This window comes from Anomalospiza imberbis, chromosome 18 (assembly GCF_031753505.1).
Source record: "Anomalospiza imberbis isolate Cuckoo-Finch-1a 21T00152 chromosome 18, ASM3175350v1, whole genome shotgun sequence".
Classification (NCBI taxonomy): domain Eukaryota; kingdom Metazoa; phylum Chordata; class Aves; order Passeriformes; family Viduidae; genus Anomalospiza; species Anomalospiza imberbis.
The window spans coordinates 11183427-11201859 of record NC_089698.1 but is presented as its reverse complement, the minus strand read 5'-3'; the positions used below and the strand labels follow the sequence as shown (position 1 = coordinate 11201859).

Sequence of the window (18433 nt, the reverse complement as noted above, 5' to 3'; positions counted from 1 at the left end):
CTCTGGCTGCCATGGAGACAGGAAGCCACTACAGATGGTGGCCAGGCTGCCCCAGCACGGAGCCCACACCTTGCATCCCTCTGGGTGGTGCTCTAAGGCCCCACACCCTGGGCAGGTGTGTCACTGGAGGAAAGGGGCTGTACTTCACAACCACCCGGGATCTGGCTTTTTTCTGAGAGTCAAAACAAAGACAACACGGACAAGCACGAGTTTTTCCTTGCAGAGAGAGAACACGATCCATTTTACTCAGCAGGGAAACCAGTTAATCACTGCCATCCATCTACTTCTCTGCCCTCTGCAAGAGTCAGATGCTCTTTTGTGCTGGAAGGGCACAACAACAGTCACAAAGCCTGTTAGGAAAATGCTGCTCTGCCAACCCCCTGCAACTCCTGCTTCCTTCCAATGTGTGCCTTACGTGCTTGGGAAAGGAATCAATGCTTTTCTGCCATCCCTGCTCTTTCAGTAGCCTCTGCTGGAGAAATCCCTGCATAAAGGACATTCCTCAGATGGTCAAACAAGGATGCAGTTCTCTAAATGCCACAATCTTTATATACAATTGCTGCAAATATAATAGGCTTATATTTCTAATAACGTATGTTTATTATAATTTATAAATAATTATTATATTTAATATTTATAATTGGCAAAACATCACTGAAAGTCATATGGACAGTATATTTTGATCTGTTTCTTCTCTTAGACGTGTTGTTAAAACACTTAATTCTTCAGAGGTGGAAGAGCTCAACTATTATTAGATTGAGTCCTAAAGTGGAATCGATCACAGTATCAAATTATGTGAGAATAGCTCATACTAATTTGAGTACATCACAGTACATAAGTGATTTTTTAATGATTCCCTCCATAAGAAAATATATATTAACTGCTGAAGTACTCACAGTGCTTTGCCTTGGTGCACTCTGGGGTTTACAAAAACCCAACAAAATGAAAATAATTCATCTGGCTATAATGTTTGAGTTGGGACAGACCAAGCTGGTTCATAATCATTACTTAAAATCATTTAGACTAACATATAAGACAAGTAACACTGAAGATTCAGAAAAATGTGTATACTTGAAGTGTATATATAAATATATATATTTAAGTGTACTACTACATTTCTAGCTATTCAATATTAAATCACAATTGGCATATAGGAAAGCCATAATAAACACTGTTATTTCTAACAGATGGTTGTTTTTAACGTCAATTAAAAATTTACCTGGCCTGACCTCAGTATTCAGAAAATATCTTTGTTTTTCTCAGAAATCACTAAGGCTCAGACACTAAACCATCTGCATCTATGGAACTTCAAGTACTGTAGGCTTGTTCAGAACAAGATCTAAACATCCTCTGTCAATTATGTAGATAATCAACTTCACATTCTTCAAAATCTGCCTCTGATTTCAAGGAGCTGCTTCAATGAACCTAAGATCTATCCAAATAGGTTTCTTGTGTTGTTGAAGTGGTTTAGCCAATTTTTCCTCATCAATTATGTTAAATTAATTCAAATGTGTGGTGTGGATAGAATTTCAAAAAACCAAGGATACAAAGCACTTGAATATTTTTCTTGTTTTCTCTCTGTCCTTAAACTCAAATTGGTTTATTGAAAGATTTCCAGTTGGTCCCAAGCTGACAGAAAATGTTTTATAATGCATAAGGACATCAGTTTTCACCCTTCTAACTTCCATTATCACTAAGTCATTCTCTTACATGATTTAAAATACAGCCAGGCTTTTCGTTTTCCTCAGTGTGAGGCGATGTGAGGCGAACTCACAGAATTTTTTTCTAGGTGATTATAAAGCAGCCTATTGCAGCTGCTGGAAGAGGCCCTGACTGTAGGTTAGGGAATCCCCTCATGCTCCTTTGGAAATAGATTGGGCTCTGGAAGTCGGTCCACCCAACTTACAGATGTAGATCACAGGTGTGAGTATTAAGGATGGAAAACCACTGCCTGAAGTTACAGGCGAGGGAAAGGCAATGTGGAAAATCTCTTTTCAAACCCATAGTGAGACCCAAGACGTAATAGAGTGAATGGTTACTTACCAGAGGAACTGTGGTCCTTTGATATGTGTTACCCATGGACCTCCAATCTCACCTCTCTTCTTAAGGTTTCTGCTTCCCTAGAACCTTCACATTCTCAGTGCTACTGCCCATGTGGAAGAACAGCCTCTCAGTACATAGTTTAGTGTCCCACATTATGCGCATATTTTGTTCCAGTGGTTCAATGGGGTGTGGGTGTTTTTGTACTCTGAGAGATGAACACAACCATTTCTGTGACACTTGAACACATTTGAGCAGACTAGGACATAGACAGAAAGTATCTCTCTCCCTATAAAGACCACACAATTAATTTAAAGGCTGACTATGCCATAGCTTTCAAGTTCTTTAAACATCACAGAAAATTCTGCTTTACTGTTAGCAGCTGTCAAGTTGCTAAAAATTCAAGGATATACACAGGCCTTGTTAATATTATACCAACACCCTCAGAATGACTGAACCTCTCAACAAAGATTGCCTGTGAAAGACATGAAAATTGTGGTTTTGGGCAAGAGTAAGGCTCAGATGGACATTAACAAAAGCCTCACCATGTCAAGAGCAGCAAAGAACCTTTTATGCCTTCAAGGACACATAAAGAAGTCCCTCCTGGGGACAGGGGGAAAGTCACTCAATTTTGAGTCTTTCCATTGGAATTACCCTGCTTCAAACAATGTTGTGAACTTCAACTAAGCACCTTTGGTGAATACATCTGGTGTTTTCAAACAAGAAATTTGGCATAGCCTGGGATTTTATTTATTTTAGAGAGTGATAGGCAGAAGACATGAGTTGGGAGTCACCTATGAGAAATACCAGTTCCAAAATACCTGAATCCTGTGGTCTACTGAAAAATATTGGAATAAACATGTGCTATTCATCAGCTTTGGTTTCCTCCAGATCAATGTAAGGATTACAAAACAGCATTTAGCAATCCCAGGGCCCAGGATATGAAAAAGCTGCTGAAGTGTAAACAAGGATATGGATTGCATTGGAGCATTTGTTTCCTTGCTCCACAGAAAACTCTCTTCTAACTCCTACCAAAACACAACCACAAAAATATGCTCTGCATGTCACTGGCTCATTCACTGACAGCTGGAAAACATGGGAGAAGTATCTGCTTTCCTACTGGGACTCCAATTCACTGCTATACACAGCATCATTCTGCAGAATTGCTTTGCTCTCCACCTGGGATCCTAAGCACCAGGGCAAGAGCCAACCTTCAGCTGCCAGTCCAGAGATGCCAGACCTGCTGACTCACTTGCAAACTACATGACGCTCATGGTTTTGTGATAAAGGGTCTGCACAAGACAGTAACTAAAATGAGAAAGGACCCCTTGGCTTTTGAATTAAGAAAATTAATAAAAAAGGTAACAAAAAGACAGGTACTTCTATCAACAGGGAAATTAAACCTACCGACTGCCAATATTTTATTAACCATCCAGAGTGTTTCTATGTTAAAAGGCAATCTTATGGCCAAGTGTTACCTTGGTTCCATGGGGGCAGTAGGAAGGTGTGTACCTGTATTTTCACCTTTTTCAGATGTTGCGTTACTCTTACAATTGTTGCCAATTTTACTGATATAATAAAGCTAGAATTATCTCTAGGATGATAGAATACATAAATGCACACAAACCTACCATTAAAAATTCTAAAACTCTGGATACTTCAAAAGAACCAGTGCACTACTTTTAAAAAATATGAGCAGTCGTTGCGGGTAATTCTGACCAGCAATAATTATTTCTGTAATTAAAAACTACCAGTTCTGATAAATGAGAACTTACATGACCTTTGAGCTAGCTCAGGTGCCAGTGGCAGTCTGGATACAGCTAACTTCTCCTGCTTCTGGGACATAGCATGACTGAAGTGTCTACAGCACCAATAAACGTACATGTACTCTAACTGTTGGGAGAAAACAAAAACAGTGTTAAGTTTGTGGACTAGATTTAAGTGAGCTAAATAGAGAAAGGCAGTCTTCAGCAACAAGTATTGCTTCTGTTTGAAGCAGGTAAATATGAAATAGCTACTGGGGTATTCACATGTAAAGCTGATTTGGAGAAAGAGCTTAGAAGTTGCAAACACAAGTCCCTGCATTGATATGGTAAGTTATGTGCTTTACAACTGTTCAGCAGCTCTTGTACTGAGCAAACAACTAAATATACCACCTTGGGAAACTCCACTTTAATAGAGGTGACCCCTACTGCAGGTGCTTTTGGGTTTTGTGGGTTTGGGTTTTTCTTTTTTCAGCACACTATGTTGTGTTTTTGTGTTGTTTTAGCATGTGTCAACTTCTCATTAAACTTTTAATTAAGAATGTTTTAACCCATCAGTGACGTGTTAGATAACTCTATCTCTGCTCTGAACAAAAGACAGGACAGCTCATGTAGAGATAACATCCCTGAAGCAGCATTTTATTTTATTCACTTAATTCCAAAACATTTAATTTAGAAGTCTGGCTTCCCAGTCATCCATCTTAACATGGGCAAATATTGACATAGAGTTGTCAGAATACACAGACAACTAAACAGCCAAAGAGTTTACAAAAAATAAATTCATGATTCTTCAAAACAACTGCAAAAGGTTACAAGTATCAAAACTCTTAGGTAGATGCACTGCATTTAAAGAAACTGTGCACATAAGTTAGAGGCAAAAAAACCAAATTGCTACTGAAACCTCACATTTCAAACAGTTTATTGTAAACTGATGAACAGAGTTATCATTTCACATCAGCTTAACTGTTTTCTTTGACTGAAAAAAATTTGGGGTGGCTAATTTACTTTGCATGCACAAAATGTACTGCTTAACAGAACTGTCAGCTCATTTCAAACGGAAAACTTTAACTGGAATCTAGTTATCCTCAATCACTTTCCATTATTCTTTCCCATATTTTCCAATCAACAGGCAAACTAAAAATGCCTCCTTCTGCACTGCTCAAGTGCAACTAAGATAAATAGGGCCAATAAACCAATCAATCCATCAATGCCCATGAAGACTCATCTGAAACTGCTTCTTGATAAAGTGGACAGCAGATCTGAACAGCTGTACAATACAGATATGCTTAGCACTAGATATTTAGTGTGACTGTGGCAAGGAAATATTGGTGATGATGGGGTTGGCCAAGTGGATGAAAGAGGGATCAGAGGAAAGCTTATTAATTATTGCCCTCTCCTGCTTCTTCATCCTGCTGATCACTCGTCCAGAGAGTGAGGTTGTCTCGAAGTAACTGCATGATGAGAGTGGAGTCCTTGTAGGAATCCTCATTTAGAGTGTCCAGCTCTGCTATGGCATCATCAAAGGCTTGTTTGGCTAACAGGCAGGCCTGCTCAGGGGCATTCTGGATTTCATAGTAGAACACTGAGAAATTGAGTGCCAGCCCAAGCCTAATGGGGTGAGTGGGCTGCATGTGCTCTTTGCTGATTTCAAAAGCCTCTTTATAGGCAGCTTCTGAGGCTTCCACGACACTGTTCTTCTTCTCTCCAGCAGCAACTTCTGCCAAATAGCGGTAGTAATCCCCCTTCATTTTCAGGTAAAAGACCTTGCTCTCATACTGGAAGTCATTGCAGTTCTTGATCAAGTATTTATCTAGGAGAGCCAAAACATCATTGCAGACTGTCTCGAGCTCCTTTTCTATCTTCTCCCTATAGGCTTTAACCTTCTCCAGCTTCTTCTCATTCCCATCTGCCATAGTCTTCTGCTCTATGCTGCTGATGACGCGCCAGGAGGACCGTCTAGCTCCGACTACATTCTTGTAGGCTACAGACAGCAGGTTTCTATCCTCATTTGAGAGGGGCTCATTCAGCTCAGTTACCTGAAAATACAGACAAAGAGCAAATTTAAAGGGTTTGCCTTAGAAAAGAGTGTGCAAACTTCCTTCAATACTTTCATCACGAAGTGCAAGATTCAAAATTTCTTCTAGGACGCAAAATTTCCTTCTAGACAGGAGTAATTCTGTAACAATGAAAGTTTAAACTGTTCTGCAGTCAGGACTTAAAAGAGAGAAATCCCCATAGTTTTGAAGCAATAGAAGGGGTATTTAGAAGCCATTGCAAAGAACATTCACTGAATAAAACGGAGTCAAACTTGTGTAATGGAGAAGCAACCACAGAGGAAGTCTCAGGTTCTTCAGCAAGTCTGGTGTAATTATACAGACTATACACTTAGTGATGAATTTAAATGTACCTAGAACACCAGTTTTTTGAATCTGGAGCAAAGCAGCAACACTGGAAGCTGATGCCATTCTCCCACTTCTGTCTCCTGCTGCTTGCTTCCATTTGACAGCAGAGATGGAAGCGCTGGAGTCATTAAGCTCTGCACAGCACAAATGGAATTAGTGTTTCATGGCATCTTTCAGACACGTAGTGAGTGACTATTCAGTGTAATACAAATTTACCCTGATGGCTGCAAAGTGGCTGCAGACAAATTCCAGAGATAGGACGTGAAAGAAACCACATAGAAATAGGACAGCAAATCAGGAACAAAGCCATGATCAACTTCGAACTGCTACTACAAAAAGCTGAGCTAGAAGGATAATACTTCTAATACTGTATATTTAGGCCTATTTCACTTGATGTTTTAATTCAGGCTATCAGACTTGTGGTCACTTGAAATTGCTCTACTTTTCAAAATTTATACACATGAAATTAAAGGAATTAGGATGAAAGATGTAACTCCTCTACCTTAAGCATATTGCTTTAAACGTAGTCACTAGAATTCTAAGGATATGTAATTTGGTGTGAAAAGAAACTTGTCCTTGCTCAGACACTGTTAAAATCATTAACTATTTTTTAAAAAAATGTGCACATTTACACTGCTTGACAGGCACCAGAGTGTTCACAGCCAAATACTTACATACTACAAACAATAAAGTCACAAATATTGACACTATTCTGAGACTGCTGGTGTAGGCAGTGAACCTTCTAACAAATGTGCTTATTTCCAGATACAAAAAAATACTTTACATGAATTATAACTCTTACAGGAAGAGAGAACTTACTTTCAAATTTAGGTTTTGTTCTTAAAATGTATTAAGTCAATTAGTTTTATCTCCAAAATGACTTTTCCACAGTTCAGGAACCTGAACTCCCAAAAGACACAGCTCTGCTTGTCCTAATAGAATTAGAGGCAGCCTATAGAGGATGAAATGCACAAGAATAAACTCTGATGACATCTTCAGAATCTTCATCATAGCTCCCAATCAATATTTCCTCAACAATTTCCACCACAACCTACCTGAATCTTCTCTAGTAAAGATATTAACAGTTCTTTCACTGTTTAGTGACCAAAATGGGAGCACATAAAAGGAATCCTGACTATAACCCAGGAATTCCTAACTCCACATGGAGTGTGGCAGTACTCCATCAGCTCAGAAATTACTTCTGTGTGTGATCCCACATAGGCCATACACCAAGCTGAGCTCCTTTCACACAGAAAACAAAGGAAAACACCCCAAAGTGAATATTCCACACTGGAGAGCTGATCCATGACCTGACCCAGGTCAGTGGCCTGTGATTATATGGTTTTGTCAGCCAGAGCACATCACTCAGCTAGAGCCAGTTCTCAACCAAGATGCAAAAATTACTGTACCTGAGCCAGTATAAAGTCAGGTTAAATTAATAAAACTTGCCTGATACAAAGTTATGCAGTCCATCATTGTGGAACAAATAGAACCCAGACTAAAGAATTTAAATCAGATCATCTTCTTGTATCATGAGGTTTCTATACCAAGAACTGGAAATTCTATAGCGACAGGTACCCCAGAGAAGGCCATGAGGAAGTCGTCTCCCAGCAGGGGAGAGCACTGCTTAGATTAAAGACAACTCATTCCCCTCTCCTACACAAACAACACTTCATTAACCCCAAACCAGACACTAAATACTAGGTTAGGTACTAAAAGGTAGTACCTAAGTACCCAAGTATTTTTAGGTACTAAAAATATAGAATATTCCACACTTTTTAAGTCCATTTATATATACAGATAAAGCCTACATAACAAACTAGAACCTCGAGCTATTTTGTTTCAAAAACTTTAGTTCAATACTTAAATTTATTTCATGGTGTAGTACTTCTCACATGACTAATTTTAAAATTCTTTATCTCACATCACCCACGTTATCAATTTTAAAAAGTAAAATATTTTTTATCACTATGTAGCTATATTGGAAAAGCAACATAAATCAACAGAGGTCCTAAGCACTACCTCTTAGGATTAACACTGTCCAAAAACCAAAAGGCTTACACAGCTACAATTTTTCACAGTTTCTGGAATTATCTAAACCAAAGGGTACTCAATGCTGTGATCTCAGGATGCTGAAACATTTGTTGCATCAACTGAGAACCTTTCACACTTACGCCCAAAGCATCTTTTTCCAGTGTGTTGAGAAGCAATTCCGTACCTACCGTGTAAGCTTTATTTGAAACAGCTGGAATCCTGAAGCAGCATTTAATGCAATGGAAATACCATGCCCCATGGAAGAATGCCATTTAAATATGACTGTATTTGCTATTAAATTGACTTTAATAGTTACAAATTAATGGGTTTAGTAAACTAAACCCAATTATTTGTAACAGCAACTACTTCATTTTGGTCTCCTGTTTACACATTACAATTGAAAATACTGGAATTCTCCCATGAAAAAAAAAATTTACAACAACAAAAATTTGTATTAAGCAGCGAATTCCTTATTTAAGCTACAACTGCTATTTAGTCTAGCTTTTTTCTTTATAGGAGAATTGATAGGAATAAAAAATAAATGTTTCTCCAGCTTTATACTGACAGATGAAACAGCAGCCTTGTCACTCTCCAGTGTCAGTCAAAAATCAGGCAAATACACTTTCACTAAAACAAGCATTTGTTACTTTATGTTTCTGAAGTAACTACCATGCTGTTGGCTAAATTCTGTACTGTAAAGTGTAGTAATATCTAAAACTGAAATTAATTGTTCAGATTTCAGTTTACACCGAAAGCACACTACTTTCATATAGCACCTTAAAAAAGCATCAGATGTGTTACAATCAGAGATTTTGTAAAAAAAAAAAATAAAATAAACTTTTCAAATTAAGATATCCTGGAGAATAGATTTCTGAGTTAGAATACTGATTCCCTTCCTTTTGGAGGAAGTCTAAATCCTCTGGATTGCAAGATTACTTCAATATTAACCTATATGGATTAAAAGCTCTCTGAATTATCTCTCTGTTATTTGCAGTCACTGAAACAGAAGTATGAACTGTGAGGACAGCCAGCCCTCAGAGCATTCCACAGATTATGCTCAGACCTACAAAATCAACTTCAACACTGAAGAGCATTCTGGAAATTGTTGTGTTGGAGTGAACATCTGTGAAAGCCAAATAACCAACAGATGCTACAGCACAGATATGCAACAGTATATGAACAGCTCTAAATAAGGGAACTGTTGCTTTTAAACTCAGATTGCATTTTGTATTTTAAAATTATCTATAAGTTTCAAGACTCCACTTACTTACAAAGTGTTCTCGAGCTCCCAATTACATGATCACACAACTTATTTGCGAGCAGAAGTGGCAGTACAGAGGAGAATACCACAGCTCCAGGTGAATCAAAATTTGCATAGCAATTAGAACAGTTTGAAGACAACTGGACATACACACTAGTTGTAAGTACTTTATTTACACATTTCCTAAAGCAAAGCAACTGTGTTCTCATGGTTTCACATGTGCCCAGAGACCATATGTACACTGTAGGTCTGTTGTTATTGGAGACATATAAAGCTTTCTACTAGCAACAACTAGAAATTGTCTTCTTGAGCAGTACATTTTAGCAGGTTCTCCAATTCATCTTTTAAAATTACCAACTGAAAGAAGAGCTGTTACTATTACATTATTTGTATCAAGAACTCCAGGGACAGAATTGTAAATATACCTTATTTTAACATCTTGTGGCTCTGGTATTGAGATACTCAGAAGTATCACTGTTTTAGAACTGGACTGGTTGTAATATTTATTATAACATAATAGCAAAAGTGAACAAAAGCAGCAAAATTAGTGTCTTTTTACTGCCCACATTTAAGGGAGGTGACAATCTTACAACAAAAATGTGGACTCCATTTGAAGCTGCTCTTTTTCAAACTAAATCATCTCGTGCCTTCAAACAGCAGAACTCTTGAGAGAAACAGTTCCTCTGGGGGCCTTTGGTGTTCACAGAGGACAGATCAGCAAGAACAAACCAATTGTAATCTGATCTAGAAAGACACTGCTAAGCATCCAGTGGCACTAACATTACCCATAACATTCAGATCGTGTGAATGCTTTGTTTTCAAAAAAGGGACTAGACATAAAAGGTTTGATCATTCTACAATTTTATTATGCATCAGTACAATCAGATCAGTACAAATAATTTTCATTGCTTGGTTCTGAAAGGACCAGAGTTGCAAATGTAACATTGTTTAAACACATTTCAGTATTCAACAGGGTACGGTATGCACTGAGAAACTGTTACCCTACAAAGAAGAGGCAAAAAGGCAACGTTAAAGCTCGGGAAATGCTCCTGGAACAGGGGGTAGCTTTCACACCTGGACGCAGCTATTATCTTTGAGTCACCGATGTTAGTGAGTGAGGCCTCTATTCGTGTCTTTTACGGCGAGGCAAAAGAAACGTCTAGAAGAGGAAGGGGCTCCTCTCGCTGTGTCCCCAGACAGCCCCCGCCGCAGCGCCCATCCCACAGGACCAGCGCCCCCGAACGCTGGCGGATGCCCAGAAGGGGAGATGCACCCCAAGGTGAAACCCACCACCCCGTCGGGGGTGGAAGGGAGGTGGGCGAGGATGGGCCCCATCTGTAGCAGAGAAGGAATGCACAGCGTTCCCGCCGCGAGGAGAGGCGGGCGGCATTCAAATGGCCGCACTGCGAGCCCGATTGGCGCGGTGGGGACACGGAGAGGAGGGCATGGGGACAGCCACACCCCCGGGGCAGGGACAGCCGGGGAGCGGGAGGGCTGCGAGACAGCCTTTACGGGGGAACGGGGGGAATGGGGGAGGGGGGAAAGGAAACAGATTTTGAAAGGGGGTGCTAGGTCCGGTTTGGACCGGCTACTCTTTGTCTCATCTCTGCCGAAGGCAGGTAGTACTGGGCACCGCCCCACACGGCGGCGAGGTGTCCCGGCGGGATGGTCTGGCTCCTGCTCCCGCCCTCCTTTCTTCACCGCGACGGGTGGGAGCCGGCGGCTCGCATCCTCTCCGGACCCAACCCCGCCTCGGACCAGCCCGCACTTCCTTTCCCTCCCTCCCTCGCCACTACTCCCCTACACACTCCTCCCCGAGTACGCCCCACGGCCGCCACGCTACCGGCCCCACTCACCGACTTCATGGCCGAGGCCATGTCATCGTATCTCTCCGCCTGCTCGGCCAGGCGGGCTCTCTGCAGCAGCTGCTCTCGGTCCCCCATGGCCGCTTCCGTGGTGGCTGCCGGGCTGGGCTCTGCGCGCCCCTGAGAGCGAGCGGAAGGCGGGCGGGGATGTGCGGCTGGGCGCGCACGGGTGGCGGGAGCAGGAACCGTAAGCGGAGCCGCCCGCTGGGCTGTGCTGGGCTGTGCCGGGCTGAGCTGGGCTGTGCCGGGCTGAGCTGGGCTGTGCCGGGCTGAGCTGTGCTGGCCGCCGCTCCCTCGCCCGCCGGCCGCGCTCCCGGTCGCACCGCGGCGTGTGCGGCTCGGAGCCTCGCGCTGCTGCCGCCGCCCGCGCCTGCGCGCCGGGAAGGCAACGAGGGGGCGGAGCCGCGGTGCTGCAGGGGAGGGGAGGGGGCGCCGCTCCCCCGCGCTCTATTTCTAGGTGACGTCACTTGCTATAAATAGCCATCGCGGGGCGCCGGCCGCGGGCCGCGCGTGCGCGCTGGGAGTGCTGCATTTTCCTGCTGCAAAGGTGGAGGTGGGCGGGGGGCGCGGGCACTGCGGGACGGGGCACGGGGCACGGGGCACGGGGCACGGGGCACGGGGCACGGGGCGGGCTTGGACACCGCCACCGCCTCCGCCTCGCCCGCCCTGCCTGGCCTCGGCAGGGGCACGGGCGGGACACGGCTGGCTGACCACGGGTCGGGCTGACCACGCTCCGCGTTCACGTGTGCGACCCTGCCCAGCCCATGGCTGCTTTGTGCGGCCGCAGCCTGCAGTAGTGGCACGGTTGTGCCTCTTTCGGGGAAATAAGTGTATCTCGCATCCCGGCTGCCTTCAAACAGCCCGAGTTGTGGGGGTGGTACCACGGACCAATTTTACTACCTTACCTAAGAGATGCAGCTAAATTCAATTTTACTACGTATTTTAATGTGTCATAGTCAAGCTCCTCTTTCATCGATTGACAGACTATCATTCTTACATAAAAATCATCTCAAGGTAAGAACCTTGCACAAACAACAAACTGCTGCTGGTGTCCACAGAAACGCTGGGAGCCACGTTACTCATCTCTTACAATACATCCTAGATTAACTTTTCCCATTCAACCCTGGCCAGCATTTAAACATGCCGGCACCGCTGAAGGTACGGGGAGCTGCTGTGCAGCTGAGCGGAAGGTTTGCTCACCAGCAGAGAGTTCCGCACCAGAGCACCCGTGGCAATTGAAGCTCACATCTGTCCTCACCCCCAAAGACAAGGAAAGAAAGTCCATTAGCACACCCGGGAAGCAGGGACAAGGCTGCTCTCACTCCTCCCGATGCTCTCCACTACCCTCGGTACTCTCACACTACTTCAAATGAGTCAATCCAGTCCCTTGTGTCAGACAAAAGTTTTTAGCCTTAACTCTAATGCTGCTGGCTTTTGTGCATTAAACCCTAATGCCAGTTAAAATAAACGCTGCCGTTTTTAAAGGGATTAGATGAATATTGCTGTCTTGTTAAAAGACATAAATAAATATAACAAATAAGAATAAACTATAGTTATATGTAATAAGGCATGAAAGATAAAACTTAGCAAGTTATAAACTGATTGCCAGAACATCCTGGAAACAGCCCTTGAAATAGTGTGAAGCACATACACCACTGTGCATGCATCCCAGCAAGCCAAATGGGGCTTTTTCCTACTGGGATTTTGTTTTCACTGTTTCTAAGAGAAGGCAGTGACATCCCAAACCCGAACAGAATGGATCCCAAGCATCAGTTCAATTTATTATCATACTTATTTTAAAACTTGCATTGATTTTACCTTAGAATAAATGTTTAGACAGCAAAGATGTGATTTTGAAAATACTTAATTCCATGTAAAAATACAAATTTTAATGCATCTGACCCTTAGGCAAGAGTAGTGACAGATGTGCCAATCCTCCTTGCCCAGTTCACTTCAATTGGGAACCCTTGCAGTTGTGATAATTTCTCAGTAGACATTAGTCAGTTTGCAAAGCATTCCAACAGCTCTGAAAATATGTAGGGTTTACCAGCAGCTTTCTAGTCTTGTACAGCAGCTTCAGACTCCCCAGGGAAACGGATTACAAAGTATTTTTAAAACTAGTTATTCACCCACTGAACCAATCTGCATTAATCTGCCAAATATATGTGGATATATCTACACATGCACAAAACATTCTCATTAAATGCTTTGATTTCCTTAATTGAGGCTTCTGTAAAACAGCTATTTCTCAGTCTAAAGCATCTCAAAAATTCCTAACCTTGAATCCATGAGGTCATGTGTAACCTCACTGCTCTAAAACCAGATGCACATCTAAATTCAACAGTTTCAAGAAAAAGTGCTAAAATAAGACAACGTTGTGTGCAGCATTTCCACAGTCTGACTGTAACCTAAAGAAAGGGAAGAGATTGCATTTCACATCCAAGGTCTGGGGGAGAGTACCTATATTCTCCTGTGCATTCAGTGCCTAGTGCTCTGGATCTTCATCCTCAGTAGTGGCTCCACATTTCCACAGAGGTACAAATAAACAGAAATTAGAGCTCACTCAGTGAGTTTTATAATCTTCTACAATATTTATGAGTCACAGTGTCTTAAAACAAAAATGGAACGGAAAGGAAAAATCAGCAGGTCTTTTATTAGACTGCCGAATGGGGTGCAAGCAGTGCCTGACTGTGGTTCCCCTGCTGAGCTCAGATGCCAGGCATCACTCCATGATTCCCATCAAAGCTCAGAAATACTGCTCTCATGAGGCAGGACTGAGAATTGTTCGCGAAGTGACCACACCCAGCAAGAATTCGTAGATGGAGAAATTTATGGCACTGAAAATTGCACTATGACCTAAGGCAGTGGCTCTGCTCCACAGACATATCTGATTATTGGACAGCACCCATGTTCCATAAATAGCTTCCTGCTGAAATGCCATTCCAGTTCAGTGCTCACTCGCACAGGGGCACTGGGGACACCACAGCTGTCTCAGAGGGTGTCTCCCCAGTGCTGATGTTTAGCTGCAGGGACACTGGTAAAGAGGCAACATCACAAGGGAACCACCATGTGCCATTCCCAGGCTTTCACCACGGTGGAAAACCTCCCCTTTTGTTGTCCTGGAAGCACTGAGGGAGCACACACATTTTGTGCCACTCTTTCCGAGACTCATGGAACTACAGCAGTGCTGCTACAAAGTTCCTGCCACTAACATCCTCCTAATCCCTGGAGAAAATTATCTTCCCTCTCCTTTCTGCAGCAAGGAAATGTTTTATTTAGGGAACTGCTAAATGATGAACATCTTGGGGACAAGATACTGAAAAACAGAGAGAGAGAAGAGAAACCACCCACTGGTGGGGAAGGTTAACCAGCTTCCACATCACAGCAAACGAAGTAGAGACAACTGTGGAAGAGAAAGAGATGGAGTTTGTTAACATCTGGTCTTGGAAATCCTTGTGACTGGCCCTTACATGGGGCATGATGCTCAGATAGTGCTGTAAGGACAGATTCTTCCAGAGGCTTAGGACTATCTGTAATTTTTATTGTTAGAATTCTAGCAGCACATTCCCCCAGTAAAGTGAGATAAATGTGCATCAGGATAGATGGTGTAACCAACGACAAGATCAGAGCACGAGATAGCAGTGGGCGTAGCTGTAGTGTGATGATTCTCTCCCAAACCACAAGGGACTGTATTTCAGTGACATACTTCTAGCCAAGCCATACACCATAGTTTAACAAGCCTCGAGGCTGTCACAGTGTGTGAAAATATTCTACTCTTTGTCATATTTCAATTTCATATTAATCTTGAATCACTCTCACAGAACCTCCCTCATAACTCAAGGGTAAATCCTAGAATGAAGAAAGATGACACTGCCTGAGTGCTGCTCAGCAGCAGCAACAGGGCTCATGCCATGCACTGTGGTGAAGTACATTGTGTATCTATTAACCTACATGGGAAGAACTTTAAAACAGAAGGGTACTGATTTGTACAAAACCTGTGAAGCTCTTGCTCCCTCATGGGAAAGGGTAGGTCTGTACCCCAAAGCCTAGTTGGGATCACTGCAGTGTATTTAATACCATTCAATATTCACACACAGCAGTCTTTTGCATGTTCAAAATCCTGTGCAGACACAAGCTGATAAACCCTCAGAACTCTCTGGCAAAATGTGCTATCATCCAGCACCTGCTCATTTCAGAGTCCAGTGAGGAAACAGCACTATATCTGAATAAAAGATGATGGCAGTTTTTCCTTGCCAGAATGATTCAGGGATATGCACAGGGGGTTGTCAAGCATGCTCAGTTGTGGGGGTTCCTTTAAGTGGCGAGAACACAGTAGCTAATTGAAAGCAGCTTTAACTCCTCATGAGCTACTTCAGGCTACAGTGTTTGCTAGTCCTGCCCAGGTAGAAGAATGCAGTTTTACTCTTTATATAACCAGGGGAAAGTAACCAGAATTCACAAGCTTCAACAGGAAAACCTGAAAAAGCCTGCTTATCAGCAGCTGCCACCAGAGCACCATTTTGAAAAGAGGCTCTACAGGTAAGAGGAAAAAGAAACAACCTGTGTTAAGAAAATACTGGAAATAAAAGAACAATATGAACACAAAATAACTCGATGCTACGATTTCTGGAACCTCTCCAAAAGACACCTCGTGCTGAGCATAAACAATTAAGGACTCAGCATCAGCAGCCACATTTAAAAAATAAGACCAGATCTGTCTTAAAAAGTTAATTTTTAGTGCCCTCCAACCTTTACCAAAGTGGATTAGTTTGACTTAGAACTGGATTAAATCCCACTGAAAATGATTGATCTGAAACAATGACCTTTCACTGTAGAACATAACATGAAAGACTTTGGGGATAAGACTAATGAAGTGCAGAGATAAAACAAAATGCCTTTACCGACATTTTCAAAAGTGGCCTCTTATTCTGGGTGCCCTACTTGAGTCACTGCACAAAGTGCTCGTTTCCTCTAAAAATGAGGCCCCAGGAAAGGTGAGGCAGGTATCCAGAATGAGAGACTGCCTGAAAACACTTTTTTGAAGCTGTGTCTCCCAGCATTTGTCCCGAGTGGGTCTTGGATGCACCAGTGACTGTGACAGTAAGCAGAACTGCCAAAGGGACTGCAAGCAGGAAAAGCTGCTGCTCACATCCTCGATCCCCTGCAGCAGTGACATGGAGATGTTCAGGGAAGTTTTCATGGCAGCTGCTGTGCAGGACCTCCACACAGCCATTTCCACAGCACGCTTCCAGGGCAGAACCACCCTCAGCCTCTGACCTTGCCAGGCTCAGGGCTGTCTGCTGAACTGCCAAGAGAAAAGCCACCTGTAGCAGCAGTGCTGGAAAACATGGATGCTGCCTCTTGGGAAAGTGTTCCTCTCACCTCAGGGAGGGTCAAGTAACAGAACTTCTGAAAGTGCTCCTGGATTTCCATCCCCTTTCTGTGACCAATCAACACATGCAGGCACTGTACTTTGGGCCCCTTATATGCATTTTAAGATAAAAATAACTTTGGTTTTATTCTATCTAGGGCAGGCTCCTTCCTTTGCTAGGCCAAGCCATGTGGAGGAGGAGGAATGACAACAGCAGGTACAGCACATTCAGCTCAGGGCAGGTCAGCCACGTGCTCAGCCTGCTTCCAAGTGCAGCTCCAAGGAAGAGCAACATAAACACATCCAGAGCTTGCTACAGATGGTAGGATAGGGAAAGCAGAACATGATGGGGACACAATCACATCTAGGAAACCAGAACGAGGTAAGACACAAATTGAACAAATTGCTACCCCAATGTGAATACAATGGAAAGAACTCCACTAGGCTCTCCTTGAAAGACTAACTCCAGCCAGCAGCACAGGCAGAGAAGGTCAAAAGCACGACTGGCATTCAGCACTGATTCACTTGTTCTCTTCCCCTGCTGCATGGCCAGGCACCCCATCTGCTCTGGCCCAGGGATGGGGAAGCAGCACCCCACCCCTGAATCCTGTCAGCCCCCTGTAACCCAGCATGGCCAAGGCCTGTGAGATCATCTGCAGTCGCCACTTGCAAATTCCCGTCCAAATGCAATTACCTCCTCAAAAGTGCTTTGTGCAGGTTCAATATCTAGGTGACATGGGGCAACAGTGGGCCAAAATACACTGTACTTCAATCACTTGAATTTTCATCTCTTAAAGGGGAATACTTTAATTTGCTTGATTTTACATATCAAACTTCAAATTGTCTAACATTAACTTACAGAAAAGTAATAAGTTATTTCACCTGGGAAAAGACCTAGAAAATTCAGTTGTCCTCCAGAGAGCAACTGTACCAAATTCAGAAATGAAATTCATTAAGTATAAGAGAAAAGGCGTTAATTCTACTTTAGCTGAAAATACTTTTTCAGATTTAAGTTTGGAAAAGTGACTTGTTGTTCTAGCACTCCTGAGGAATTTTGCTGAATTGAGCCTCTTCTCTTTAACTAAAAACTCAAAACAACTGTGTTCTTGAACTATTTTTAAAACTTACAAGGTCTTAGGACACTGGTGTTGTTAATGTGGTAGAACAAAGGTCACTTATATGCCAAGCCAAAATACCTGCATTCCCTAGCATGGGTTGCTTTCTTAGAAAAGAACCTATATGGAATGACAGCTATCTAAAATTTCTATACAGGCAATGTCAATCTAATCTTATCTCTCCTGACAGGAAACAGAACTAAGTATTTGAAAGGAACTGAAAATACATCTCATTGTAAGAGAGGCGTCATTCCTCTTTACTCCAATACATCTTCAACAGCGGGGAAGTGTAACCTCCCTGGCTTTCATCCACATGTATCATGTACCATGTATCACTGGCTGCCTAAATCAGAGTCATTGTAGTGACATGTCATCAGCAGGGATGAAAATTAAAGTACCTTATTTGGGATCTCAGACAGCAGCCCAGCAAGACCCAGTGGGAATTTCGCTTTGGGGCTGCTGCGTCTGCATGGAGCCGCGTGGCTGGCAGGCTCCTGACCGTGTCGCGTCTCCGTTCCACCGCGGGCCGCAGAAGGGACGGTGACAGCGCCTGGAGAAGGGGCTTTCAGCAGGCGCGGCCGT

The 18433-nt window shown here is 42.9% G+C and overlaps 1 protein-coding gene and 2 long non-coding RNA genes across 3 annotated transcripts; 2 read left to right on the top strand and 1 right to left on the bottom strand.

Moving 5' to 3' along the window:
• Positions 1–4415: 4415 nt before the first annotated feature.
• Positions 4416–11745, bottom strand: YWHAH (tyrosine 3-monooxygenase/tryptophan 5-monooxygenase activation protein eta). Its single transcript, XM_068209064.1, has 2 exons — positions 11357–11745; positions 4416–5839 (listed from the first exon to the last, which is right to left on the bottom strand). The coding sequence occupies exons 1-2, from the start codon at positions 11441–11443 to the stop codon at positions 5183–5185; spliced, it is 744 nt and encodes a 247-aa protein (XP_068065165.1). The 5' UTR covers positions 11444–11745; the 3' UTR covers positions 4416–5182.
• Positions 7034–8116, top strand: LOC137484871 (uncharacterized). The gene is made up of 2 exons (XR_011005082.1): positions 7034–7909; positions 7954–8116. It is a non-coding gene; the product is annotated as an uncharacterized lncRNA (long non-coding RNA).
• Positions 11746–15727: 3982 nt separating the features above from the next.
• Positions 15728–18369, top strand: LOC137484872 (uncharacterized). Its single transcript, XR_011005083.1, has 3 exons — positions 15728–15904; positions 16895–17118; positions 18042–18369. It is a non-coding gene; the product is annotated as an uncharacterized lncRNA (long non-coding RNA).
• The last annotated feature ends 64 nt before the right edge of the window (positions 18370–18433 follow it).